The following is a 27,702-nucleotide window of genomic DNA, read 5'->3' as shown; positions in this document are numbered from 1 at the left end:
GGATGTAATATCTCAGACAAATTATAAAATATTTGGGGAACAAAATATTTTACTTGGCAGATACTTTTTATACAGAAAAAAAGTGTTTTTTAAATGGTGGAGGAAGTGAGGTTGAAATGGACAATAGCATTTTTGCAAGCCAAGCTGAAGAACAATGAACCCAAACCTACCTTTTACTTAGTTTTAAGTCATGAAACAAATTTTGCCTCTGAATACAAAAATGCATTTTACGATGAAGAACTATATGAGAGTACCTATTGGAAGAGTTAAATGGGTACTTTCCATTTTCATTTTTATGTTTGCAGCATTTGGAGGCTACTTGAGTGAAGTAGTGGAAGAAAATACCCCACCCAAAATGGAAAAAGAAGGTTTAGAGATAATGATTGGAAAGAAGAAGGGTATCCAGGGTCATTACAATTCTTGTTACTTAGACTCAACCTTATTCTGGTAAGTTTCAAATGAATGCAATAGGGGTATCGTTCCATGGGCTTGGAGACGCATGTGCAAGCCGCGTGCTTGTTGCATGTGCGTGAAAGAAACTGCTATGTGCCTTTGAGTAAAGAACTGGGTGGCTGGGGAACAGGAAAGAAAGGGAGATTGACACTTCGTAATACCCTTTGGAAGCTATGGAACACACTCTTGTGCTCGTATCCAAAAAACTACTATGAAAGTGATGCCATGAATGAGGAGGTGGGGGGGCGGGGGACAGATATCCCAGCGGTGTCTGGGAAATCATGTGACTGAAGAGGATTAAGAGAATTTATTTTAAAGAACTATTTTCAGTAGAAGCACAGTTGCCTTATATATGTAGTTTATTCCAAAGTTGAACAACTTAACGTGGCAGGAGGTTTTCTACTGAGATCAAACCAAGTATGGGGCCAGTTAAGTTGAGTGTAACTGACCAGTTCCATACAGCCACATTGTAAGAGGTAGAAAGTCAGTGGGGTGTTAACATTTTAAAAGTGGGGAGAAGAATTAACGTGGAAGGCCATTCTTTTTGGCAGAATACTTCACATCTCTGAGGTGTGTGGACAAAAACAAGCCCAACAGAATTGATACAAGACTTTTTAGATTTCCTGAGAAAAATTTGTATTAGCCAAATTTCCTTTTTCTTTGATCTCAGCAAGTCACTGCTGTTAGTCACTCAAGTGATTTTTGGCACAAGTGATTTTGGCATTTAAAAGAAACTTCTATCTCTGCAGAGGGCTGTGTGGGGAGAGAAGTACAATATCTGGAGTGGGTTATATATTGCGTGTGTGTATGCCTTGGGAAGTAGTTTCAAACTTCCTCCTCTGTTATCTTGGACTTAGATGCGTAGGACCCTTTTCAAAACCTTTTGCAAAAAAGTTCTCTTAATATACTTGAGGCATGTTTTTGCCCTTTAACACTATCAATCTATAGTTTGTTTTCTCAGTATTGGTATTTTTAACTTAGAAGGATCTCTAGACCCTGATGATTAAATGATGGGAACCTTAATGGTGTCTCTGGTACCTGTATTAATGGAAAGCACTAATTTGTGTGTTCCTTGCTCTCCAGACTTTGAGTGCTTTCTCTTCACATTCTTTTTAGTCTCTGTTTCCCAGAAAATATGGTTTTAGTATCTGTTTAGTATCTTTTTAGTATTGTTTAGTATCTGTAATACGTGTATGGCACGAGGAAAAATATTCCTTTTATTTTACAGCTTGTTTGCTTTTAGTTCTGTTCTGGACACTGTGTTACTTAGACCTAAAGAAAAGAATGATGTAGAATATTATAGTGAAACTCAGGAGCTACTGAGGACAGAAATTGTTAATCCTCTGAGAATGTAAGTAGAAGATCTATAGTTATTTTGCCTTTAGATGGTGTCCTATTTGCTGTTTTTTGGTATAGTAATTAATTTATACCTGCTTTCATTTTTAAGGAATGGGTGCAGATTTGTTCTCTTGAAGTATGATGATTGACCCTTTGCTGCCTTTACTTTTTAACATTTACTGCCTTTACTTATTTAATTTCTTAAATCTGTTTAAGGTGTAGCACATAGTGTATGCCATAAAGTGGTGAAACCATTTTGGTAGAGAATAGCCATTTTAGTAATTGCAGTAGGTTTAGAAAAGCTGATACAAAGTACGTGGTACTCTTATTTTCTGTTATAGCTGATTCTAGCAGTTACCTTAACAGTGATCGTGCTCTCTGGTCCAGCTGGCCTAATTTTATCTGGAAAAAAAAAAGGAAAAAAGAAAAATTTTAATTTGCAGAGTAGCTAGTATTTAGTACTCTTGTATTAGCAAAAGATGCGATGTATTTTATTAACACATTTCTTAGTTACAGGAATATATTTAGGCGTCCCTGCATATCCTGTAAAAAGTTGTGTTTGGTTATTTCTTAGTTTATGAATTATAAATATGTCTTTCTTTAGTCGCAGGAAGCAATTTGTGATGGTACAAGCCCAAGTGACAAGACATCTAGTAAAGACACTTTGTAAATGGTGGTAGTGACGTGTGATAATGTCACATTATAAAATTTAAACTATGAAGTGTTAGGTCCCTAGACTATAAAGGAAATCTGTTCACTTGGGAATACAGGGAACAAACTATCTAATTTAAAGTCAGAAAAAATGCAGAAGATTGAATAATAAAGGGCATGCAGGGTGGCGTATTGTATAACATGGCTAAGAAAGTAAATTACTAACGAATCAATCTCCCTCCTTATATCTTTTCTTTACATTCTGTAATGATGAAAATGACTCTTGTTTTCACCCTTTAAGATGATTGTGAGTCTTGATTTTGGCAACAGTTATTTTATGAGGCAAATTTTTAAGTTTACTGTCCATTTCGTCTCCCAAGTAATTGATAATGGAACAAGACAGATCAAATCCAAAACTCTACACCATTTCCTTCTTTCCTTCCCAATCATCTTAAGTCCATTAACAGACGTTATTTGGATGCTGTCGTCCAGCCAGTTAAGAATCATGCTTAACCAGACTCTGTCACCCCATCCACAGCAAGGACCTTGGCAGGTGCCTTGTTGTGATCAAGATTCCCTGTGTCTGCAGCGTTCCTCTCTCTAGTATAGCTGACTGGTTTCATTTGGTACTGAAGCCTCTGCTTTCTCTTTTCAAGCTCCTCAAAGGCAGAGACCCTGTTTTATCACCTTATTCATTTTTGTATTCCCAGTGGCTCACAGGTTAGATTACTGTGTGAAGTAGTGGATGCTCAGGGTATGTGGGTTACAGAGAGTTAGTGAGTGAATGAATTGTCAATATACAAAATGGATATTCAATTAGCTAGTTTTGACTTGCTCTTGTTAAACTTGTGCTGGCCTCTCAGGTTTCTTCCGAAGACATTTTTAGCATTAAAATTTTGTCCGGGATCCCTGTGGAGTGTACTGAACGTGTCCTGTATTCCGATAAAGATGAGAGGCCGTGTCATGCACATGATGACCTCCTTGACTGTACATTTTCAATTTCCAGTTTCTTATCAAGGCCCTTTACCATTCCCTTTGGCAGCTTTTTCAGTGTCTGGTATTAAAAGGACTGGCTCTCAAAGTTTGTTTTTTTTAAGTAAATGCTTTAATTTCTTTAAGCAAATAGAATCAGAAGACCAGTCATCGTAATTTAAAAATGCTTTTTCTTAGATTAGTATATGACAGCTGCTAGTCAGGCATGGTAATGTCTGGGGTTATTCTGGTGCTAGATTTTTAATTTACAGACCTCAAGAAGCAGCCTATAACTGTGATTTTGAGAATAATTGTCTAGCCTAAGAGTTTATGTATGACATATTGAAATTATATAAGAACTGTGTGATTATCAAAATGGGTTATACTAATTTAATATATATGCCAGTATTAATTAATTGTTTTTTACTAACATAGATACGGATATGTGTGTGCAACAAAGATTATGAAACTGAGGAAAATACTTGAAAAAGTTGAGGCTGCATCGGGATTTACCTCCGAAGAAAAAGGTGGCTCTTAATTTATAGGATATGCAATAAAAGTAACTTGAAAGCATATACTAAATTATTGGCGGAACTGTGTGTCTATGTGGTTTTGGGGATCTTACTTTAAACTAAAAATTCGTTTCTGTGTGATGTACAGTTTTTTAAAAGTTCTTTTTTAAAGTTTTTACTTAAATTCCAGTTAGTTAACATGCAGTGTAGTATTAGTTTCTGTGTAATGGACAGTTTTGCCCCCTTTTTGTAAATGCTTTATCTCTTCTAAAAGTGAGTAATGTATGGGAAAATGACCCCCTTTGAGAAGCTGTCTAGTTGTAGTACATTGAATTCATAAATAGTTTTTGTCTTTCCTTCCAGCAATGGTATTCGTCATTGTTTCCCTTTAGGGGTGAAGGGTTGCGTAGGGTTCATCCCCATTTTTCCAGTTAGCTTTCCTTGTTATAAAGGGCGTTAACACAGCAAACTAAAATTAGGTTTATGGTCCGAGACCATGTTTTAATCTATTCTTTGCTAATGGATTTACTCAGAGATTCAGCTCCTGACTGTGAACATGTTAGCTGCATATTGTAACCAGCTATGATGTTTAGAGACTTGGTAGTCATTCAAATAACAGGAAAAAACAAGATTATATTTCCAGTTTTATTCTACTTAACCGCCAGAAGAAATTAAAATTATTTCATTATACATGAATTATTATACCTTTTCATACACGGTAATGTTTTTAATAACAAAATCGGACTGTCCTACTTTGTCATAACTCTTAAATATCCTTTATAGTTTTCATTAGGGAGGAAAACTTGAGATATGCTTTTAATTGAAAAAGTATCAATTATGAAAGTGAATTTAGAATCAATATAATTATTATAAATAAAAATGGAATGATTTAAAAATTTTGTCTGACTTATTTTTTTATTTTCTCCTAGATCCTGAAGAATTCTTGAATATCCTGTTTCATCATATTTTAAGGGTAGAGCCACTGTTAAAAATAAGGTAACTTTTAAATTGTTACAGGAGCATTGGAAAATAGCGATCTTCATTTTCTCTGCCGTCATTCCATAGAAATGATTTCTTTAGTGATTATGTAATATTGTATTTGTTTAGGAATCTTAATATGCTAGGTTCCTACAATGCAAATTAATTTAACTATTTAATTATGTAATTAATTAATTTAATTATTGTCCTCCCCATAGTATCATACTTAACTGAAAGAGTGAATCCAGTGTAAATTTGTGCTTTTAATTTTAACCCTGGTAATAAATATTATTACAAATCATTTTCTTACAAAACTGTACATAAATTTTTGTAATTTAATTAATGAAAGATTCTAAGGGAAATTAAGTTTCTAAGAGAATCTTATTCTAGGAGTGCATGTGTGGGTCAGTCAGTTGAACGTCCAGTTCTTGATTTCGGCTCAGGGGATGATCTCAGGGTTCTGGGATGGAGCCCAGGTGTCTGGCTCTGCACTCAGTGGGGAAGTGGGGAGTCTGCCTGAGAATATCTCCATCTGCACCCCCCCCACCACCCCTGCTTGGCTTACTCTCTCTCTCTCTCTAAAGTGGATAGATTAATCTTAAAAAAAAAGAGGGAGAGAGAGAGAATCTTATTCTAGCCCAGTCAAATACCATGAGAATGCTGTTTTTGATGACCTGTCCCTCAGAGAATTAGTTTAGCCTCATATTAGCTCTCTTGTTCCCAGTTTCGTAACTTAGCCTTTTTTTTTCTCCTCCATCTTGAATGAAAGTCTCTAATCTAATGTACTGAAGTTGTTAGTGAGATAGTCTAAATGGATGAATTTTCCAGATGGTTTAACGTTCACAGTCTAAATGCTGGACCGTTTTATACTTTAGCTTGGGTTCCTCTGTTGAAAATCTTGCTGATTTACTCTTTACTTCCTAAGAGCTGGTCACAGACAAATACTCTTACACGTCTTTGTGTTGTAAGTGATATTGTTTGATGCCAATGGATAGGAGGAAGGGAAAGGAGGATAGTGTCACAATTACAGTTTGGTATTGTTTGGAAGTTTTAATTAATGAAAGAAGATATAATGCATAAACATCAAGAATACGTATCTATTCTCTACCCAAAGATGATAATAGCTATATGTACATTTAGAAAATCCTAGAGAATTGTTCAGAAACTACTGGAATTAACACAAGAATTTGTAATTTGACCGTGTAGACAATAATCATGGAGAAATCAATAGCATTTCTGTATACCTTCTAGCAAATATGAAAAAGGTATGCTTTCATACTTCATGGAAGTTTAAAATGCCAAGAAATCAATTTTATTGAGATGGGTTTTTAAAAAGACTTGCCCAGAACTCAAAGGTGATTTGATTAATTAGTGAGAAAGATTGTGTTCCAGGTAGGAATAGTAAATTACTTTTTTGATGTTAATTTTTTACAGAGTGATTTGCACCTAAACAGGATCTTAACTTTTTTTTTGAACTCAGTAAAGTGATTTTAGAGTTCTTTATAGGATGAAATGGGTGAAAACACTGAAGTTTGAAAGTTTTTTTTTAAAAAGAGTTCTATTATAAGCTATAAGGCAAAGCAATAGACATTAAACAGTGTGATACTATATAAAAGTAGACCAATAGACCTGAATAGGAAGCTCAAAAATAGAATCTCAGTATAAGTCAGCTTTCAGACACAAATGAGGAAAGAAGGCTGTGTTTAATATATGATGTGGGAAATGTAACAGGCTATTTGGGAGAAAAAAAGTCATTTTTGTTTTCCTCTGGAAGAGTTAAATTTCAGATGATGAAAACAATTGTCTTTTTTTCCCCCACTGTAGCCCAACACCCTTTGAGAATGTCATAGACTCTCAGTAATAACAAGGATGAAAATAGCTGCGAATCTCAGGGGGTGAGGAGGGCTGGATACATGTAGGAGTGCATCTCGGTGCTTGAAGGTCTTGACGGGTTTGGAGAGGGTCCTGGGAAGTTCTGCCACCCCTCGGAGGGGTCACTGCTCCCCTCCCCTTTCAGCGGCCTCTTTGTGTGGGGAGGCACTCATTTAAAGATTATAAGAAGATATAAAAAGATACTTTGGACATTAGCTTTTCTTTCCCAAGTGTCAGTTTTCACGGGCACGAGCTTTCTTTCTGAGGGAGAGTCTGCTGATGTAACAACTAGGAAGAGGAGTACGGTAAACTCCGAAATAGTGGAACAGTCTGAGAGACTGCGCAGAAGTCTTACAGGACTGATGAGACGAAGGATGTAGCCACCTGGAAGGATAAATGAGGATTTGATAACAAACAAAATCAAATAAACGAAAATAGAATTCCCAGCAATAGAGTTTAAAAGTCTCTATGTCTGTATATATGCTTTCTGGCTAGGAGGGGGGTGTGTCACTGGACACAGTATGTACAGCTGAAGAGAGAATTGCTTATTTGGAAGGTAGATCTGAGGAAAGTACCTGAAATGTAGCCCCAAGGGAAAGAAGTTGGAAAACAAGAGAGGGTAAGAGATGTGGAAGACAGATTCTAAATGCAGTTCTAGGAGACACTAGAGAGAATGGGGAAGAAGCAATATTTTGATAGATGATAACTGAAAAATTTCCAGAATTTTTGGCAGACTTAAGTTCTAAGAAGAAAGGTGCACAGGATTCCTGAGCAGGAAGAACCAGGACTAAATCACCTAACTCAGACACTTACTACAGACAGTACTTTAGAAAGACAAAGCTGCATTTAGAACAAAGGAGTAGTCTCTAGAAACAACGAAGAATTAAGGTCAGAAATGTAGGTTAATTAAGCCTTCATATTTAAAAACCAATAACAGTAGTACTGGTAATGATGACTCCTGTGGGGTGTTAAAGAGAAGGTGAAACTGAAGTCGTAGCCACTGGTAAGAGGATAGTGCACGGAGGCAGAGAAAGAAAAATTCCAAGAAAAAGAATGAGAGAAAATCGGCAAAAAGAAGCAAAGGTGCAGGCAGTGTTACTGAGTGCCTCTCATTGTAGAACATGGTCTGCGTGTTCTATTCCACAGTGCTAGATGGTGCAGAATCGGTAAAGAATTTTAGCAGCTATGTAATACATGGTATACAGACCATGAAGGTCTGTGTTATGAAGGTAGACAGACCAATTATCGTACAGTTCCATGAATGTTTTTATCTCCTCCATAGATAATATGTTTTCTTTTAAGGTCAATGCAGCATTTGTACCCTTTTGTTTTTAGATTTTCCTAGTGGAAAACGGCAATCTAAATTGTACAGTTTTGTACCATCCCACCAGCTTCGTTGTAGTTCTTGTGTATGACTTGCTAATTACTCCAGGGTTTTAGCCTTCTAAAAACAGTGGTAATGAGATTTGGGTGCTTGGTTTTTTTTCTCTCCCACATCCCAACCAGGCTCCTAATCTGTCTGCCTCAGTATCACAAAGCTGTTGGTCACCTTCTCATTTCTGGCTCCCTTCTCTCGATGTCTGCCTCCTGGGTTCCCGTCAGCCACGATTCCTCTTCCCCCTCACCATTATTATTTCTAATTGTTGCAGCTTCTGACCTCTACCATTTTATGCTTTCTTAGTTTCCTGTCCTATTTTTTTTCCCTTTTACCTATTGCATTTTTTATTTTTTATGCTTCTGGCTTTCACAGAAAAATGCTGGTCTTTTACAGTCATCAACAACCAAGTAAAATATTGATCTAGCATAACCTTCAGGTTTTTTGGTTATCATTTGTTTTTATTTGTTGTGGGTTTTCATGAATCTCCTGGCTTTGTTAACAAGTAAATTTTGTTTATTTCAGGAGATAAGTTGCTTTGGAAAGCTGAGGGCTTCTGAAGGTTGGTCTCTGAACAGCTGTTCCATTATGAACACTGTGTTAATAAATTTCTATAAAAATCTTGAAATCTAGCTGTAAATAGGTTGATTGTATACCCAGAAACTCTGCTGAAAAGGTAAATAGTAAAGATTATCAGTCCTTTTGGTAAAGTTAGTTTTTTAAAGATTAATGACAATCTGTAGTAAAGTATTTAGTTAGTTAGTTAATTTAATATTTTATTTATTTAAAGAGGAGAGAGAGCACATGTGCGAGCAGGGGAAGGGGCAGGGAGAGGGAGAGAGATCTCAAGCAGACTCCACGCCGAGTGCTGATCCCGACGTGGGGCTTGATCTCTCAACCCTGAGACCATGACCCGGAGTCAAAATCAAGAGTTGGACTCCCAACAGACTGAGCCACCCCAGGCGCCTCTGTTGTAAAATATTTAAAAGGACAATGTGAATAAATTGGTAACACTGTGACGGGCGTATAGTAGGAGCTTACTTGGTATTTGTTGAATAAATGAGTGACGGTCTAAAGAGACAGCATGCTTTCATGGAAAGAATAGTCAGTGGTTGATAGGACACCGGGTTTCTACACCAAGCTCTGCTTTAAGTTGCTGGGAAGCAATGACTATTCTTTAACAGAACTCAAGGCCTTCATTTTAGAAGTGAAACATTGGGTCTCTCCCTTTCAGAGACATAAGAATTTATTTTCCTGTTTCAAGCACTAAATGCTTTTTAGATTTTAACAATTCATCAATAGTTTAATGGGTTGTTGATTAAAAATACTTTTTAAATTTGGACAGTTAAGTTGAACCAAGCAATTATAGCTTCTGGTTATTATTGTTCAGACAGTGCTTCTCGCTGCAAATGTTATTCCTTTATTTTTCTGCTGACCACTAAGGGGACTTTTGGATATGAAAACTAAGATAAGAACTCATTTTTATGGTTTTATGTCATTTTTATGGTTTTATGCAATTTACATGTAATTAATTAATCTGCATTACTGTCTTTCACCCATTGTTCACATGACCTGGGGACACCATCAATGTCATAGGGTTTTCTGTCCTCAAATACTGCTGGGACAGCTTCGTGTTCTGACTGAAGCATTTTGTAGAGAAATCATATGTTTCTTTCTGCATGTTTTTAGATCAGCAGGTCAAAAAGTACAAGATTGTTACTTCTATCAAATTTTTATGGAAAAAAATGAGAAGGTTGGAGTTCCTACAATTCAGCAGTTATTAGAATGGTCTTTTATCAACAGTAACCTGAAATTTGCAGAGGTTAGTGATACTATATTTTATGGGACAGTCCTTAGTAATCTTGAAACTACTACTAGATTTAATAACTGTTAATTTTACCCCACTGAGAACACAGTAACTATTAACAAAACACAAATTTAAAAAAAAAGTTCAGTGTTTCAGTTGTGTCCTTGTAGAAAATGCCTTAGAACTAAGATTGGACTTTCTGGATTTTTGGTGCCAAAGAAAATATAAAGTTAATTTGTAACTTGAAAACTTTTCAGTAGTTTTGGGGGGAAAAGAAGAATTGTGTTGTTTTTTTTAAACTGTCATTTTACCCAGTTTAACGTTTTACCTACGCATATTAGCCAAACATCAAAAAAGAATGTTTACTTTTCCTTCAACAAGAGACAAAATAAATTCACTTATATTGGTTTGTTAATGAACAAGTGATAGAAATTCTTTTTCTTTTATTGTTTTCTGTGTCTTCATGATCTTAGTGGTACATGCTTGTGGTTTATTTTTATTGAATTTATTTCTGAAAGAATGTTCTGGTAAAGCTTTTAACGGCTACAGTTATTTGTTGAAATAGAAGGAATGGTGTCCTTGGGTGACCACAGTTTCTTTACTATACTTGCCAAAACAGTTTTTCTAAAGTGTTTATTTTAAATATAAACCCACAGTGGAGTGTTACTCTAGAATGTCATCATATTGTTAGAGCCCCAGGGTTGTTGACCTGCCCGACCTCTGGGTGTCCATGGAATGGATCCTGGACCACTTGAGAACTTGTGGCTCAGTGGTGCTCTGGCTATCGCATTCATGTTCGGATCCCGTGTACAGGCCGTCCATGTTACGGCAGAACCACTACTTGGCATGACAACGAGGACTGCTTCGGTTTCATAGGGAAATTTTTTTTCAGCACTTCGATTCTAAAAATACGTTTATCTTGTTTTTAGGCACCATCATGTCTGATTATTCAGATGCCTCGATTTGGAAAAGATTTTAAACTGTTTAAAAAAATTTTTCCTTCTCTGGAGTTAAATATAACAGATTTACTTGAGGACAGTAAGTATAAGATTTTTTAGTTTGTTTTGTTTATTTTTCACAAATAGGCCAGTCTCATTAATTATGAGTTAGAGTCTAACAGGATGCGGTTCTTCTAAAAGGCAATTCAGTATCTGAAGAGCCTAGAAATACTAAGCTAGTATTTCTAGTTCTAGGTGTTCCAAGAAAATAATCAGAGATGCAAGTCAATATTCTATATGCAAATGTATTTATTGTCACATGATGAAGAAATTAGGAACAAGCCTATTTGAGAGAAGAGTAGTTAAATGAATTATGGTGTATCTATGCAATGAAACCACTGCTGTTAAACTTCATGTTTGTGAAGACCAGACTGCATGGAGGTAGTTATGACATAATATTAAGTGAAAAGGGTGGTCGGTCCTTTCTATAAGAGGACCCCCCTCCCACCACGCACACACACACAGGGTTACATAAATCTGCAGATATAAAATTACTGGAGAAAATTCACAATGTTGTGACAGTGGTTATCTCTTGCTAACTGAAATTGTAGATGCTTACAGTTTTCTTCTTTATGTTTTTTTGATTCTTTGAATTTTCATCAGTAGACCTTTCATAATGTATGAAAACATTCTAGAATACGCTGTTTTTAAAAAACGGTCACTTGTCACTGTTTTTAAACAATTGAGCACCTGGGTGGCTCATTTGGTTAAGTGTCTGCCTTCAGGCTCATTTGGTTAAGTGTCTGCCTTCAGTGCAGGTCATGATCCCAGGGTCCTGGGACCGAGCCCTAAGCCCCAAGTCAGGCTCCCTGCTCAGTGGGAAGCCTGCTTCTCCTTCTCCCTGCCTCTGTCCCTGCTCTCTCTCGGTTGCACTCTCTCTCTCTCAAATAAATCTTAAAAAAACAAAAAAACAAAATACCAATTATCACTTGATCATAGAGAATGTCTTTTAAAGATATCCCGAGTCCATGGAAATACAGCATGACATTTATGGGGACAGACAGGGGTGGACTTGTTGAGTCTAAGTCCTCAATGAAGCTTACCTTTTCCTTTTAATTTTTTTAATGGAAGAAGGCATGTTTAGAGGCCCCGTAACCTCTCTCCCACCCCTGCCATTTCAGCCCCCAGGCAGTGCCGGATATGCGGGGGGCTCGCCATGTATGAGTGTAGAGAGTGTTACGACGACCCTGACATCTCCGCTGGAAACATCAAGCAGTTCTGTAAGACCTGCAACACTCAAGTAAGTCTGACGTACCTGAATGGAGGTTCTCTCCTTAAATAGATAGGAAGTTACTGGTAGCTGGAAACATTTCAGGTTTTGGAGAGTTTTCAAAACCATGATTAACTTGAATTCATAATCAAGAGGTGTGGCTCATGTGTCTTCTGATTCCCTGGGGGGCTGTTGAGAAGTACTCGGTTGCCGTTTGTAGGGTTGAGTTCAGTTAGAGGAGGTGGCGCCCATCTGCTGGAGACACTGAGTCTGGCTCACCAGTAACATTCTCTTCATGGTCCGTCTCAGGTCCACCTTCACCCCAAGAGACTAAACCACAAATACAACCCGGTGTCACTTCCCAAAGATTTACCTGACTGGGACTGGAGGCACGGCTGCATCCCCTGCCAGAAGATGGAGTTGTTTGCGGTTCTCTGCATAGAGACGAGCCACTATGTCGCCTTCGTGAAGTATGGGAAGGACGACTCGGCCTGGCTCTTCTTTGACAGCATGGCTGATCGGGATGGTATTTTATTTTATTTTTATTTATTTACTTTTTAAGATTTTACTTACTTATTTGAGAGATAAAAGAAGAGAGAGAAAGGGAGAGCACCAGCGAGGGGAGGGGCAGGGGGAAAGAGGGGGGAAGCAGACTGCCCGCTGAGCAGGGAGCCTGACCCAGGGCTCGATCCCAGGGCCCGTGACCATGACCTGAGCTGAAGGCAGATGCTTAACCGACTGAGCCACCCAGGTGCCCCCAGGATGGTATTGTAAGAACTTCTCTTCTACGTGTGGCACCGTTTTAGTTTGTAGTGGGATAGAGTTCATAGAGCATAGTCTGTTCTGAGTAATAGAAGAGTGTCTGTGGAAAGCCTCTCAGGAGTATGTTGGTGCCGGAGTCTTTCTATCTTGAAATGCACATGTGGCCCTGTCACTGGATTAAGGAATAATCGCATTGTGATATTTTGACACACATGTGGTTTTTATTAAAGGAAGAATCCTAAACGTCTTATTTTAGTGCTGAGAGGTTTTCCTTTCAGCTTTGTCTCCTTTTACTCTCGGGCTCCTCTCCTTGTCTATACCAGCCATAGTCGCCGTGTTGTCTTCTAAACGATGAAGCAAAGAATAGAAATTAATTTCTTCTTTGGAAAAATAAGTCTATTCTGCGTGTAATGTTTCTTCCCAAAATGGGGGTGTGCTGCCTCTTCTGGGCCGTGTTCGAGGACACTTCGGCATAATCTAACAAGCACCTAACGAGCACGTGTGCAGGAACAGGGGCTCTCACGCAGCTGGAAAGCATCTGGGGGTCGGACATTTGGAAAAGCGTTTGAGAGGCCGGGCCGGGAGAGCCTTTCTGGGAGCCCCTAAAACTACCCTAGCGTCCTCCTTCAGTCTGACGATGTGTGAAACAAAGCCTTGTGAGCCTGGCACAAATACGTATTTAAAATTTAGGGAAGTGAAATATCATTCATTTCGCTCGATGTGCTCTAAACCTGATGATCTCATGGCGGAGTGTCCAGGTCCTTCTGTCTGGGAAGGGACACGGACAATGAGGAGTTGGTTGTTGTGTGATTACGTATATGGAACGCTATTCCCTCACTAAATGCAGAGAAGCCGATAAAGTAGGTTTTGGACTTCACTTAGCATATGCTTCCTTTTACTAATTTTATTCCATTGGCCCCAGAATCCTTTCAGAAACCAAGAAGTGAGAACACTAAGACTTAAAAGGTCCCTTGAACTTCTAGGAATCAGAAGTAAAATACGGTCCTTCAGATCTTGGAAGGCAGCCTCCGCTAAATTTAGAGTTGTAAAATCACTTTGGTAGGTCAGGGTGGCCAAGGGGCTTAGAACTCGCCTGCCCTAAATAGGGTTCTTCCTCTTTTCCTCAGGTGGCCAGAACGGCTTCAACATTCCTCAAGTCACCCCGTGCCCAGAAGTGGGGGAGTACCTGAAAATGTCTCCCGAGGACCTGCACTCCCTGGACTCCAGAAGGATCCAAGGCTGCGCACGAAGACTTCTCTGTGACGCGTACATGTGCATGTACCAGAGCCCGACCATGAGTCTGTACAAGTAATGGGGCATCTGGGCAGGGGCGGCGGCCGGAGGCACGGTGGTCCGCTCTCATTTGCCCCGAGCTGGCGGTTTTGTTCCGCGTCCATTGCCGGCAATGGATGTCTTTGTGGTGGTGATCCTGCCGAAAAGGAGTCCTGTGTTTAAAAAAACCCATTGCTTTTGTGTTACTGAAGTATTTAATAAGAAGCATTTTGCACTCTAGAAAGTATGTTTGTGTTGGTTTTTTAAGAAGTCTAAATGAAGTTATTAACACCTGAAGCTTTAAGTTAAGTGCATCGATCATACGATATTTTTGGAAGCATAAAATTTTAATTGTGACAGTTTAAAACCTCTTTTAGTCCATTGAGGATGTAAATAAATGTGTCTTCTTTATGGACCAAGGATATGAAATCATTTTTCCTTTTAGCTATTGGTTGCCTTGAGGAAGAAATATGTTGGCTTTATTAAGAGTCTGCTTTCAAACCAGTTATGATAATTGTGCCGAGTTTGATTTGTTAATTCTCTCTTATATAGTGCTGAGTCCCGCATGCACGCACCCCACTGAGCTCCTGTGTCTCTGCCATAGTGGCCAGAAAAGTACTTCCATCCCTTTAATGGTGGTGTTTTCTATTTGTTCTGGTTTTGAGGCATCTCAGTGATTTTTGTCATAAAACGTCTATTTTTGATGTAATTTTCCTGGGGGATTTGAATATACAGCAATTGAAGCTCTTCATTCACACCAGTAACTGTCAGCTGAGAAGTTTGGTTGTTGTTGTTGATTGTTGTTTGGTTGTTGTTGTTAAGGCTCTCTATTTTATGGAACAGGGCACAATGAATTTTATGAAACGGTCGGGGTGATGAATAGATTTCTACACAAATATATTGCTCATCAGAAAATAAATTTGAATCTGGAAAACTCATGAAAATCTCCCTGAAGCGATGCATTGGCTTTCCAAACCTCTCCTGTTATGAGGAGGGCTGTCCAGAACGTAAGCGAGGTCAGCCAGTCTGCTCACTGAATCCGGCCTGATTTTTGCGGGAGGTCATGGCAGTTACGGGTCCGACATGTTACTGAAATGTTTGCAGCAGCCTCGTCGTCCTCCTGGTGAAATACGTAGAACATGGATGTGTTCTTAGCTCATGTCCACAGCACGTGTCTGGCCACAAGTGGATGTTGTAGACTGGAACTGCAGATTGTAAACGTCCGTGCCATGGAACGTGCTGTGGTCTGTGTTTTCTCTGAGTGTCCTTTTGTGGTATTGCTGTCCTTCTGGAAAGACTTCCTAACCACGCAGAAAGACAGAAGAGTTGTCATGTATATATAGCATATGACTTCATAAAACATTTAGTGTCAAATGAAAGTAGAAAGAGTCTTTACAAGCTCTGCAGTTAGTTTCTTTTAAGTCACGTTTACCTTTGGTCCTGTCATTCCATTTTGCTAATATTTATTAGCTTTGTAAATTGTAGTAAGGTACAAAAACCCTTTCTTTCATCTTGTAATTTTTTCATTTTTGAAATGAAAAAGCACATAAATTTTGCATGAGGTTTTGCTGAATGCTTGAATGGGGCTGGGAGGTGGGTACTGGGTCAGGGGTTGGGGGTGCGGAACCCAGGCCAATGTGGCTGGCGCCGCTCCTGTCCTCCTTGGGAAACAAGGAAAGGGCCTGGGGAGCACGATATCTGAGGTCTCCTCCGGCTCTGACCTTCTGTAAGACCGATCACCCCTTAGTAAGGCAGTGTTGAGTGAATAAATGGATGAATGAGCTTATCAATGTGATTTTTAAAAAATTATCTGGAGGTATGACCAGGAATCTCTGTCTAGGTAAGAATAGATTTAACAGTTAAAAAAGAGAAAGTTCCTTTTCTTTGAAACAAAATACACGTTCAAGAAGGTCTGTCCTGCCCAGCCTCTTGTGGCAGAAGGCTTGAAGAAGACTCATCTGGATGTGTGCACGGGGTTTCCCCCAGGATGTGGAGGCTCTTTCCTTGGGGACGGGCCGCATCCTTTAATGATTTCTAAGGAGATCTCCTTCAAGTGGAACCTTATGTCCATTTACTGTTACCTGGGGGAGGGAGCACTCAGTAAGGAGAAGCCGGGGCCAGCCGTGGTGTTCTCTGTGGAGGGGTGAGGCTCTTCCCCTGGCCCTGGATGGTCCTTCTGGGTGGTCCCTCCTTGTCTCTGTCTCAGCAGAGCCCATGTGGCAAGTGGGCACCCTCAGGACTGGCACCTGTATGGCACCGATGGCTCATGTACCTGGTGATTTATTTAATTTTTAGCCTTAAATTTCCTTTAATATTTTCTTGTTGGCTTCTAAAATGTTTTGGTTATCCCTTTTTCCAAATCCTATCTAAAATCTAGATGGCAATAGAGTAGAATTATTTATAACATGGTTTATGCTTCATAGCTACAAATAGAAAATGTAACAAGTCCTGTTCGCCCACCTCCCAACTAAATTCACACTTGTAAGTGTGTGTGTGTATGTGTGTGTGTGTGTGTGTGTGTGTGTGTGTGTGTGTGTGTGTACGCGCGTGCGCACATGTGCGTGTAGGCTTAAGGGGAAGAGGGGGAGATGGAGGGAGGGGGGAGGGAGAGGAACATTGTCGTGAGGTAGAGGCTAAGTGTGTTTGTCCCTCACAATCAGCTTTATAAAGGAGTTAGTTTGACTCCATCCCTGAAAGACTATTTTGTAAGACTGAGAAAACACATCAAAAGCCAAGAGAAACAGTAAGGGAAGTCAGTGACATATAGTTGTTAGAATTGCTAAGGATGACCTCCTTAGAATAGTTTAGGATTTTTGTAACTCACATCTGCCAAAGCGTCACAGGTGAATGGCTTCTTTCTGTCCCTTGGATTCATTTATTTTTTTTACCTAACCCATAATTCAGTAACAAGAGAAAGACACAGTAATTAATCTTATGCAACTTGTATTGTCATGCCGAGTCCTGTTGTTTGAACTTGGTGTCTTCTTAAGTTCAGGCTTTACTCCCCCCAGCCAGCTAGATAAGCTGCACCTGCTCGGCCAGCCGGAGACAGGTGAGCCGCAAATACAGCATTAGGCCTTAGCTAAGCAGCTGCCCGCCAGTGAGTACTTACTGGATGTTTATTACTGAGAACTGTGCCAGAAGGGATAGGAGACAGCGTCCCTGCCTTCGAACAGCTTAGCGCCTACTTCTGACCACAAGGTTCCTACTCCTGGTTGCTTCAGTGTAAGGACACCAGGTCTGGGACTCAGTAACAGAAAAAGAAGTGATCTGGGTCCACCCCTTTCTCTGGCTCTTGCTCTGTTAGCCTCAGATGACTGCTTCCCTCCTTTGGACCTCCGTGTCCTCTGTGTAACAAGGGGGTTGGACTATCACATTCTATGGAAAAAAATACAAACTTCTGGGTCCCAGGCCATACCCGCTGGATCGGACTCTTCAGGAGTGGTGTCTAGGGGGCTTGTGAGTAAAAGGCTCCATCAGGTGAGCCTGATGACCAGCCAGATTTGAAAACTACTGAGCTAAGAGATCTCAAAAATACCTTTTATGTGGCTGTGTGGTTGTGTAATGTTATGGCATTCATTATTTTACATAAATGTGGGTAATTAGATGTTTATCACATTGTTTATCTGTGTTTACGTATGAATTTATATAAGAAATACATTTGAGTATATATATACCTCAACCTACTGTTTCCTAGAGGTGTTAGCAGTCTTTGGAACACACACACATCTTAAGGGGATATTTGATATTATTTACCTGGACGTTTGTCTTCCATTTTATTTCTTTAGGGGAAACTGAGGCTCTCTGTGGGTACCAAAGAAATGGAAAAACAAAACTCTTGTGCAAAATTAAAACATTATTTCGTACTATCTGCGACTTGATGAAAATTTTAACGTCACATGAGAAGATTTTTTTCTCTGGGGTAAAAGTCCTCTTATCATGAAGCAAAATGTCCGTGTTAAAGTAGGTGGAGTATAATGTTTCAAATTAAAAATAAGATCTCCTTCCCTGGGAGTTAGTGATGTTAACAGCACACCCACAGTTCCCCGTCAATGAAAATAATACTTGAGTCCCCCCAGGCATGCTGGGGGCGTGGAGGAGGAGAGCGTATTCAAATGGAAACCAGCATGCCCACGGGAGGGTGGAGGCTGGAGGACAACGGAAGGTAACCCCCTCCAAGCTGATGTGGTGCATGGGGCCCCACGAGAAGGCAAGGCCCGGTCTCTGTGTGCCTCCTGCGGTCCTCATCACTTGTCAGAGACTAGGCTTGTCTAGGGTGAGGCTCCCTGCAGGGGATTTCCCTTGCACTTGTCTGTGCTCCTTCCAAAGGTTTCACTGGAGAGAAAAGAGAAGAAAGGATGCTTCATCTTACTGTACATCCTGGGGCAGCGGCAGGGTCTCTCTTGAGTCAGGGAGCAGTGCTGAACAGCCGGCCGGCAAACGTGGCCGAAGGCAGGGGAAGGAAATGCGGGGAAGGAGCCATTCCTTCTTCCCGATGCTGGTCAACGCCGGCATTTGCGGGAGGTCACTCCGGAGCCCGGCTTGATTTCCTGACCCTCAGGCTGGACCATGTTCATTTGCTCACATGTCAGAGTCTCTCATTTGCTCACAGACGCTGGGGGGGAGGGTTGGGGAGGGCAGAGGTCAGTTACGGGGATGGGTGCTCCTCCCAGGGACCACACGCCTCCCCTCTCTCTTGCAGTCCTAAACACTGTCCGCTCCTGTTTTGTGCTTTTTTCTGGGGAGATTGTGTTGGAGACTCCACTGTCCTTGGTTTTGTTTTGTGAAATGGCCTATAGTACTGTCGAATTTTAACTCCAGAGAGTCCAATGTTCTGTCACAAACATTCACTTTTTTTTACAATCCCATTTGAAACTTCCCAGGGAAGTTGTGGTTATTCATAAATTTGGCACATTTTGTACTGCATTTCGCATATCTGGTGTCTTGTTCAGCATTTTTTTTTTTTTGCTCTAAAGAACATGCTGTATTTATGAAGATATTCTTTAAAAAATAACACCCCATAAAGTATCCCTTTACTATCAGATTGCTCTGATTTAGCCTTAATTTTGTTAAATTTTTTAGAGATGAATGAAGTGCTGCTGTGGAAAGAAATGTACTATATATTATTTCTGTATCATTAAAATTAAATTTTTATGGTTCCTTTTCCTCGATTTCTTTGGGGAAGGGTTTCGGGTTACGGGATACTGGCATTGAGTATAACCTCTTATGTTGTTGCCGGTGCCAGGCGGGTGCCCCTTTTGGAGGGAGAAGCTGTACCTGGAAGCGCAGCCTCTGCCCTCATTATGGCCGTTCTAGAAAACCTCACAGACTTTTCCTGCTCTGGGCCACGTGCCAGTGGGTTGCCTCCTGGCATCACGGTTCCCAGTAGCCTCTTGAAGTAACTGGGCATTTCCGAGCTCTGGCCCTGATAAGGGCTGAGTTCTGCCAGTCTCTAAACCACTCCAACTAGCAGTTGCCCTCCTGAGCCTCGTCATCTCTAAGCATGGGCACAAAGCTGTCGACTAGAATAGTGTGTCCCGGTCCCCCACGGCTGCCAAGGAGGCCCACTCTGCTGTCCTCTCTGACCCAGAGAAGTGATCACAGGATGCGATGCGGGCTGACACTCTCATTTTCTAGAACAAGGCTTCCTCAAGAATTCCTTGGAGTTCATTCAGTCCCTTGCTGCCAAGGTAGGGAAGCCAGAATGGTCTAAGTGATACTGATAATAATTGTACATTCAAGAACCTTCTTGTTTCAAAAGCCTCTAGCAGGACAAACGTATCGGTGATCCAGAAACAGTGCCATTTTAGCATCGTTCGGTCAGACTCCAGGGTTTGTGTGCTGTGTCCTAGGTGCCATTCTTAGGGGGTCTGGGTAGGTTAGTGTGGCGGTGAGGGTGTAGGCTCATGTGCCCACCTGTGGGGAGGGACCACCCAATGAAAATGAGTCCCGGTCAGAGGAGAGCTGAGCGGCTTGGCAGAGAAAGCACTAGCCCATTCTAAGCCTCCCTTCCTGGGGCCAGGCTCTTCTGGGGAGGCAGGTCGTCCCCCATGAAAGCCTGCAGTTCTCAGTCCCGCCTGTATACCGAACTCAAGCATGGGGACTTCAGACCTAGAATGCTGGTCCCTGCCCGAGCGATTAGGATCTGCAGGCAGGGCCCCGTCAGGCACTGGGTATTTTTCAAAGCTCTTTACATGTGTCCCTCTTGCAGCAAGATTGGGAGCCACTTGTCGGGAGGACTGGGGTTTTTTGAGAGATATAATCTGCTTGTCATTCCCTGGTGGAACTCTCTGCTCTGAAAAAAGAAGATTGTGAACTTGGCCAAGCTCCCAAGGGGACGTAGAAAATCCCTTGTGGGGCTCCTGGCCTTGACTCTGGAGAAAGAGCCTTGGAAACGTATGTTGGACGTGTTCTGGAGGCAGGAGAAAGCCCTTGGAAACAGGATGAATTTCACTCCTTCTGAGAAGGGCTTGCACAGAGGTACCCTCCAGGCGTATGATGATGATGCTCTTCTCTCCATTCAGGGAATATTCCAGATGCTGTGTAAACTTAGACATCATAAACAAGACACCCCCCCCCCCCAGCTGATTAGGTAAGAAGTGAAGGAGTTCTCAGGAAAAGTCTTGGGTTTGGGGGGTCAGCCGGTATGCCGCACTGCGGACAATCACGTCTGGGCGCGTTGCCAGCTTTGGAAGACTTCTGCAGTGCAAATTGTCACTGGAGGGCCAAGCAGTCCCTGAGGGCTAAGCTAGGAGTTAGGTGAATGAAGACTGATCTGGGCAGCACGAACAGAGAGGAACCCACCCAGCATCCAGCAGTGACCTTCATCCCAGACGCAAATTGTACCCACTGCGTGGACTCTTAAACTTCATGCATCAAACCATTCCCTGACAACCCTGTGTCTGTTTTAAATACTGCTTTTTCCAAAGTAGCTTGTGGTCACCAACTTGGCCTGGGCTGCCTTCTTGAGCCCCTCTCCCCCACTCCTCCCCACTTTGTGAGGTATTGAATGGGACCATGGAGGTCTAAGCTTGTGGGTGCCAATCAGTGGCAGGCACGGTCTCACCAGCCTGTGCGGTAAATGAGGTCCGGTCTTAGACCATGATCTGTGGCTTCCTCGCCGCCCGTTCTGAATAGCTAAAGGGAGGCAAAGCTGCTCCCTGGAGTGGGGCAAGCTGGGGTTACCATCTTGCCATCTACATTCTGTGTATTCTAAACAAGTGTGTGTTTTACTCTTTCTGGCCATCTCTGCAAACTTCAGACTATTCTGTTTAGCTGTACTTCCAAACTGTGCCCTGTAGGTCGCCCCTTGTGGGTGACCACCGCAGATGGAAAGCTAAAGTGCAGTCCAGGGTTTCTGCCCAGAGGTCAAGTCCTCCCAGAGGCCTTCTTCGCAGCCTGCGTCAGCCGGTGGTGTGTTGGTAAATGTTTAACAACCAGCTCTCCAGGGAGAGAAAAAGCCCTGTAGCCTTTGCTGTTTTTGCGGTGTAAATCCTCTCACTGTGGCCGGGGGCGAGCTCCCAGCGTGCCGTCTGCAGGTGGATTTGGAAAGAGATGCAGGTAGGATTGGACATACGTATATAGCATTTCCACTGACCGGATAGAGAGCTAAGTACCTGAGCACATATCAGGGGCAGCAGCCACAGCCCTTAGACCAAACCCAGCTCACCACCTGCTTCTGGAAATGTTTTATTGGAACACAGCCCTGTCCATTCCGATTACACATCTACGGCTGCTTTTTCCCAGTGGTTACCACGGAAACTGTGTGCCCCGCTCAGCCTAAAATATTTACCGTCCTGTCCTTTACAGAAAAAGTTTGCTCATCCCTAGCATAGATAATTGTAAAATATAAGATAATTCAGAAGTGATGAGTTTTGTTTTGTTTTGTTTTGTTTTAAAGATTTTTATTTGTTTATTTGACAGAGATCACAAGTAGGCAGAGAGGCAGGCAGAGAGGCAGGCAGAGATAGAGGAGGAAGCAGGCTCCCCGCTGAGCAGAAAGCCCGATGTGGGGCTCGATCCCAGGACCCTGGGATCATGACCTGAGCCGAAGGCAGAGGCTTTAACCCCTGAGCCACCCAGGCGCCCCCAGAAGTGATGAGTTTTAAACAGAACTTATTTAATGAAATTTAATGATAACTTTTAAATATAATTTATTAGCTTATGTAATTAAACTTGGAGAATAGATGTGTTTAAGAACTGGCTCTCAAAATTCCTGAAAATGTAGCAATCAGCTTCTGCGAGCCAGCTCCAGGTTACCAGTGGTCATCGAAGGTACGAATGTGCTCACTGGGTGGCCCCAACACTGTTCATTTCTCTCCACGGCACCTCTGGTTTACTGTGGTCGTTAGGGCACTGGACCTAATGGTTTATTGTGGTCTCTCTGCCCCAGAAGCAGGGACTTTTTCTAGGTCCCTCAGTTCCCTTTCCTTAGCACCTTGAACACAGCCCTGCACACAGCAGGTGCTCAAACATTTCCAAAGTGAAAGAAGGAAATTTTAGCCTTGAATGAATGGAAGCCAGCCTATTCACTATGTTGACATGGCCTGAATTAGATTACCATCCCTATGTCTTTAGAGATCATACAAGAGGTCCCGGCCTCTGGTTCCCCACATAATGTTTCTGCTGAGACGTAGCGCAATCGTACGATTTCCCTCCTAAGTGTTTATGGACTCGAGATGAACCCATGCCTATGCAGTGCTTAGCACAGCCTCGTACTCAGCAACCCCTCAGTAAATGGTCACCGACCAGCCACCGAAAACAGTCATGGTAGTATAATCATGAACTTGAGAGACAGGCTGCCAGTCTAATCAACACGTCTCTTTCCACCTCCCTTGTCCGTCCACGATCCGATTTTCAGGTCATACTCTCAAATCTTCAGATTGCTTTTCCAGATTTAGATTTTCTTATGCAAGCCTGTCCTCTTGGCGCAGCACTGCCATCTTGTGGTCATAGTGGTTATGGCAATGTCCCGGATCTTCACTCCCCACTCCGCCAGCAGCCAGGTCCCAGGTTTGGGAAGCAGCAGGTGATTGTTGAAAGCAAATGTGGCAATGAGTCAGGGGTTACATACCAGGTTACTAATTACATCCGGGAGGGTTTAGGCTTCGTCTGTGTCATTTGAGGATAGCTGGCTCATTTGGGACATTTCTGCTTGGGCCTGTCCTCTCCCCCTCTCTCGGTCTTTACTCTCTCTGTCTCAGTCTACCCTGAGCTTTCAGGTGGATTTCTGCTTCTTTCAGATGAGTTAGTGCCCTCTACTGGGCGAAGGCTGCAAGGTCGGTTGTGAGATCTCTCAGGGATCTGCAGAATGAATTTACAAACCCGTGGTTTTATGGGAAGAACACAGGCAGATAAAAGGATCCTGCTGTCAGGCCCCTTAATTGTCGCACATTTCTCTCTTCACTAGAAACATTCTTCTATGAAGGAAGGAGGCGTGGGGAAGAACTGTGAGCCCAGCGACTACTATACTGAGGTTAGTACGCCTACAGTTGTCAGGGTCTCTGTGTGAAAACCGGTCACATTCTCTACAGTGTTTCCGAAAGGGTGGTCTATGGACCACCTTGCATCGAGGTCAACCACGGCCTTAGGAAGTCAAGCTCAGAGTCCACCCCCCTGCCCCTAAATCGTGCAGAATCATACTCTCAAAGCAGGGCTCTGGGATCTGCATTTTGAGCACCACCCGCCGCCTTCCCCTGCCCTAAAAGAAAAGTCTTTTCTACCTTTGTAGAAAAGACTGTTTTCTTTCAGCAAAATCTGGAAAGGATTTGCACTTGGATTTAGGCTTTAGTAACCTGCTTAGTGTGCTAGTGAGAACACACATCTCTTAGCAAAGCCATGGCTCCCACCTTCACTCGTTCTGTGTGGTGCATTGTTAAGAGCCCAAAGCCCCTGGGCTGGTGCCTGGCACATCACAGGTGCCCCTCCTGACACTGCTGCCCCTGCCAGCCATGTCCCCCCCTCCCATGCCCCCCATCCTCTCTCATTCCTGCTCTGCAGGTGGGTGAGGCCCGGCCACACACCTGCGTGCAGGTTTAACATCAGGCTGTGTTAGAAAGATTCTAGAACTGGTGGTCACCATCTTTCTGGGTGGCTTCTCTCTGAACCTCAGTTCCTCCAGTAATACAGGGGGATTGGACTCTACTGTCCTTTCCAGCTCGGGCATTTTGGGGTTCTCCTGCTTTATAAGCCCCCCTCCATGTTGCACTCACAATGGCGTTTGGCTCTGACTTATGTACGGACGCCTCCTCAGACTACTGACTAATCTCTTGTTTCGTTCTTCCTCAGCCCCCAATCCTAAACAGTTATACGCAGATCGTGAATGACACGGGCGTTCAAGACAAGCAAGCTTATTTTATTTTAAAGTGTTAATGTTTTGTATGCCCTATACGGAGCAATTCTAGTGCAGGACATTTTTTCTAAGGACATGAGACTCACAGGAGCGGCTGAGATTAGCTCTAAGAGTCTGGGCAACATGGTTTGTAATTGACAAACTTAGAGGTGCAGGACCTTGATGAATTCATGGTGTGGCTGGATTAGGTATGTGGTACTCTATGGCCATCCAAGATTCTTCTGGAACACCATCTTTTTTTAATGACATAAGCAAAGGTCTACGATGTATTAGTTGCAAAAAAAAAACCGGGTCGTAAAAACTTACCTAACACATCTGACTTGTCTTATAGAAAGAGTTCTGTGAATGTCCTGAAAAGTTTGTGAGGAGGGATCCCACTTATGTTTTCAAGCTTCCCCCGTGTCAGAAGGACCCCAGTTGAGACCCACGGCTGACTGAGTGACAGGGCGTGTAGGGAGGGTGGTTGGGCAGGGGCCATTCATCAGATGGACATACTGGCTAAGGGAAAGTTTGGGAACTGTGAGTCAGATACTGTGAGGATGTTTGGGACTTTGGGGTAGGCATTTGGGAGGTCATTTAGCGTGAGGAAGACCCCGGTGCACTGCCACCTGTTTTGCAAGCAGATGACTCCCCGCCCCGCCCCGCTCCTGGCAGCCCTGGGAGGAAGGCCACTGGGAGTGCATGGGGAATGGGAAGACCAGAGGGCTTTTCTGACCCCAGGGAGGGAGTGGATGGCAGCTGGCACCCGAGGGTGAAGCCGCCAAGACCTTACCACGTTAGAGGTGTGGCAGGAGGGCACGCTGGGGGTCCTGCCCATGACTGGATCCAAACAGAAGTTGTTTGTCCCAGACCCGCGAGGCTGAGTGAGGGGGTCTGGGTGGGGCAGCAAAAACCTCCAGGATCCGCCTGGGGAGACTGAGGCAGCTGAGTGATTGAGCGAAGAGAACTCACCGCGCTCTGTGCATTTTGGTGTGACGCAGACTCAGGCGATGGCCCTCGGGCTTCCTCTGCTCCCCTCTCTCCTGGGTGTTCCATCCTCTCTCTCTGGCCACCTGGAAAACACCCTCATTGCCTTCCCCTCACCCTCCTAGTAGCCGGAACACAGAGAGAGCTTCATTATAGGCGGAGAAACTGAGGCCAACCAGCTCTGCTGGGATGCTCCCCGGGGCGCTGAGCCAGCCTTTCCCGGGGCTATCCGCGGGGGCCGCGAGCACAGAGGCTGCTGCCTGCCTCGTGGAGAAGAATGGAGAGGGGAGAAGGAGGGCAGCCCCCCATTCCCAGTGATGCTGCCCCTTCCCAGCCTCGTGTGCTCAGGGCTTGGGACGGGGGCCCTCCTGACCGAGGTGGTGAGGCGGGAGAGGCAACGTGAAGGACAGTGGTGGGCAGGATGGTGTGTCTTGGATGCCCGGAGCAGGGAGCAGGAAGGAAGTTTGGGGTCAACTGCAGTCCTGTGAGTGACCTAGGGGCCTGGGGTGGGGATGAAGGCTTGAGGGGGCATTGGAGTGGGGGCTGGGGAGCAGGAGGAGCCACACTGCACTGTGCGGCCCCGGGTCCTGATGGGAAAAAGGCTGGGTTCTACCCCGAGCGAGGCATGTCTGCGCCCTGCGCCTTGGTGTCCCCACTTGGCAAGCCTCGGGCCCTGCGTTCCTGTGTGTACTCTTGTGCTTGCCAGAGCCTCCTCCCAGTTCCCAGATGAGGACCAGGCAGGGCCAATGGGACTTGAACTCAGGGCTGCCTGACTCCGGAGGCCTGGCATTGGCCCTAAAATGGGGGTAGTGTTGGAAGGGGGGGCATCCCAAGACCGGTCTGTCGGCTCCCACCTGCTCTTGCTTCATGCCTGCCGGTCTCTGCTCCAGCCAGCTGCCCCTCCAACGGGAGCCGTGCCTGCCAGGTGAGGGCCCGATCCGAGGCTCCATGGGTGTGTCCTGCTGCTTGGAACCATCCTCTGGGACCGGCGCCCCTGCATGGCAGGGCTGGGCTGGGGTGGTATTTGGGGATCCCCAGGCCACCTGCTGCAGGCAGGGCTGTGTGGCAGCTGAGAGCAGAAGCCCGGGTCCCCAGACTTGTGCCAGGCCTGGGGAACGCTCTGCTGTCCACCCCCCCCCCCCCACCCTCTGGGTGCTCATCTGCATGGGCTCCATGATCTGACTCCTTTATATCAACTTCGGGGACCCTTCCAGCTCCCTCCAGTTCCTCCCCTGACCCTAGTGGCAACCACTATTTTGACTTCGGTCGCCCTGGCATTTTAGCAGGTTTTGGACATCATGCGAAGGGAGACGCAGCTCCAGGACACTTCGTGTATGTCTGTGATTTCCACCCGCTCTACTTCTCGGCTACGGAGGGCCCTGTTAGATAAATACACCGTAACTGGTTTACTGGTTCTCCTGCGGATGGACATTTGGGCTGTTTCCAGGCTGGGGCCATTAGGACTATGTGGCCAGGAACCTTCCTGAGCAGTTCTTTGAGGCTGCTCGTGCCAGCCCAACTGTGAATGCGTCATAGTAGATGTGGGGTCACTGGAGACAGGTGCATGTTGAACTAACGGGTTGTGCCACACCATTTCTCGAGGTGGCTTTCCAATGCGCACCCCCCACCCTTCCCTTATTTTTCGCAGTCTACGTTATGGTGATGAAACAAGGAGGCCCCTCAGACTGGGGGACGGCTCCAAGCCCTGGTGGCCTCCCTGAGCCAGCCAAAGCCCAAGCCGGAGACCATGTACTGGGCTTAGAGGACACGAGACCCAAAACCCGCCAATCACAAATAGCCAGTGAGGCTCCCCTAAACCAGGCAACTGTCCAAGCGAAGCCCTAGCCAATCCCAGTGGGTCCCCCCCTTTGCCTCTGCACTGTCTCTGCAGAAACCTCCCTCCTGGGCTGGAGCACCCCTAACCACCTTCGTTCTGGCACTGCCTGATCCAAATGGCTGGGCCCTCCAATAGATCCTTCAAAAGAAAAATATTTTTTTATGTGCCTCAGTTTACCCCAACCACCAATTTTGTGGAGCTGTTGTTTACATACAGTATTTTAAGGAAACAGGTGAGTTTTGACAAACTTTCTCTTTGGACTAAAGTTTAGTTACTTTGTTCAGTTACCTCAAGCTCAATGGGTGTGTGTGTGTGTGTGTGTGTGTGTGTGTGTTTCCCCCTTTTTTC

The 27,702-nt window shown here is 43.7% G+C and overlaps 1 protein-coding gene across 6 annotated transcripts in view; it reads left to right on the top strand.

Annotated features, from left to right (window-relative positions):
- CYLD (CYLD lysine 63 deubiquitinase) overlaps positions 1-15,139 on the top strand; it is a 67,469-nt gene extending 52,330 nt beyond the window's left edge. For all 6 annotated transcript variants that reach the window (XM_080827860.1, XM_080827862.1, XM_080827864.1 and 3 more), the window contains 9 exons: positions 306-447; positions 1,682-1,804; positions 3,850-3,941; positions 4,856-4,922; positions 9,841-9,973; positions 10,888-10,996; positions 12,078-12,196; positions 12,476-12,692; positions 14,056-15,139. In XM_080827860.1, the coding sequence (XP_080683986.1) occupies positions 306-447; positions 1,682-1,804; positions 3,850-3,941; positions 4,856-4,922; positions 9,841-9,973; positions 10,888-10,996; positions 12,078-12,196; positions 12,476-12,692; positions 14,056-14,240 (1,187 nt within the window). In that variant the 3' untranslated portion in view covers positions 14,241-15,139. The remainder of the gene's footprint in view (positions 1-305; positions 448-1,681; positions 1,805-3,849; positions 3,942-4,855; positions 4,923-9,840; positions 9,974-10,887; positions 10,997-12,077; positions 12,197-12,475; positions 12,693-14,055) is intronic.
- The last annotated feature ends 12,563 nt before the right edge of the window (positions 15,140-27,702 follow it).

This window comes from Martes martes (assembly GCF_963455335.1).
Source record: "Martes martes genome assembly, chromosome: 17".
NCBI lineage: Eukaryota > Metazoa > Chordata > Mammalia > Carnivora > Mustelidae > Martes > Martes martes.
This window is presented reverse-complemented; position numbering and strand designations above follow the sequence as displayed.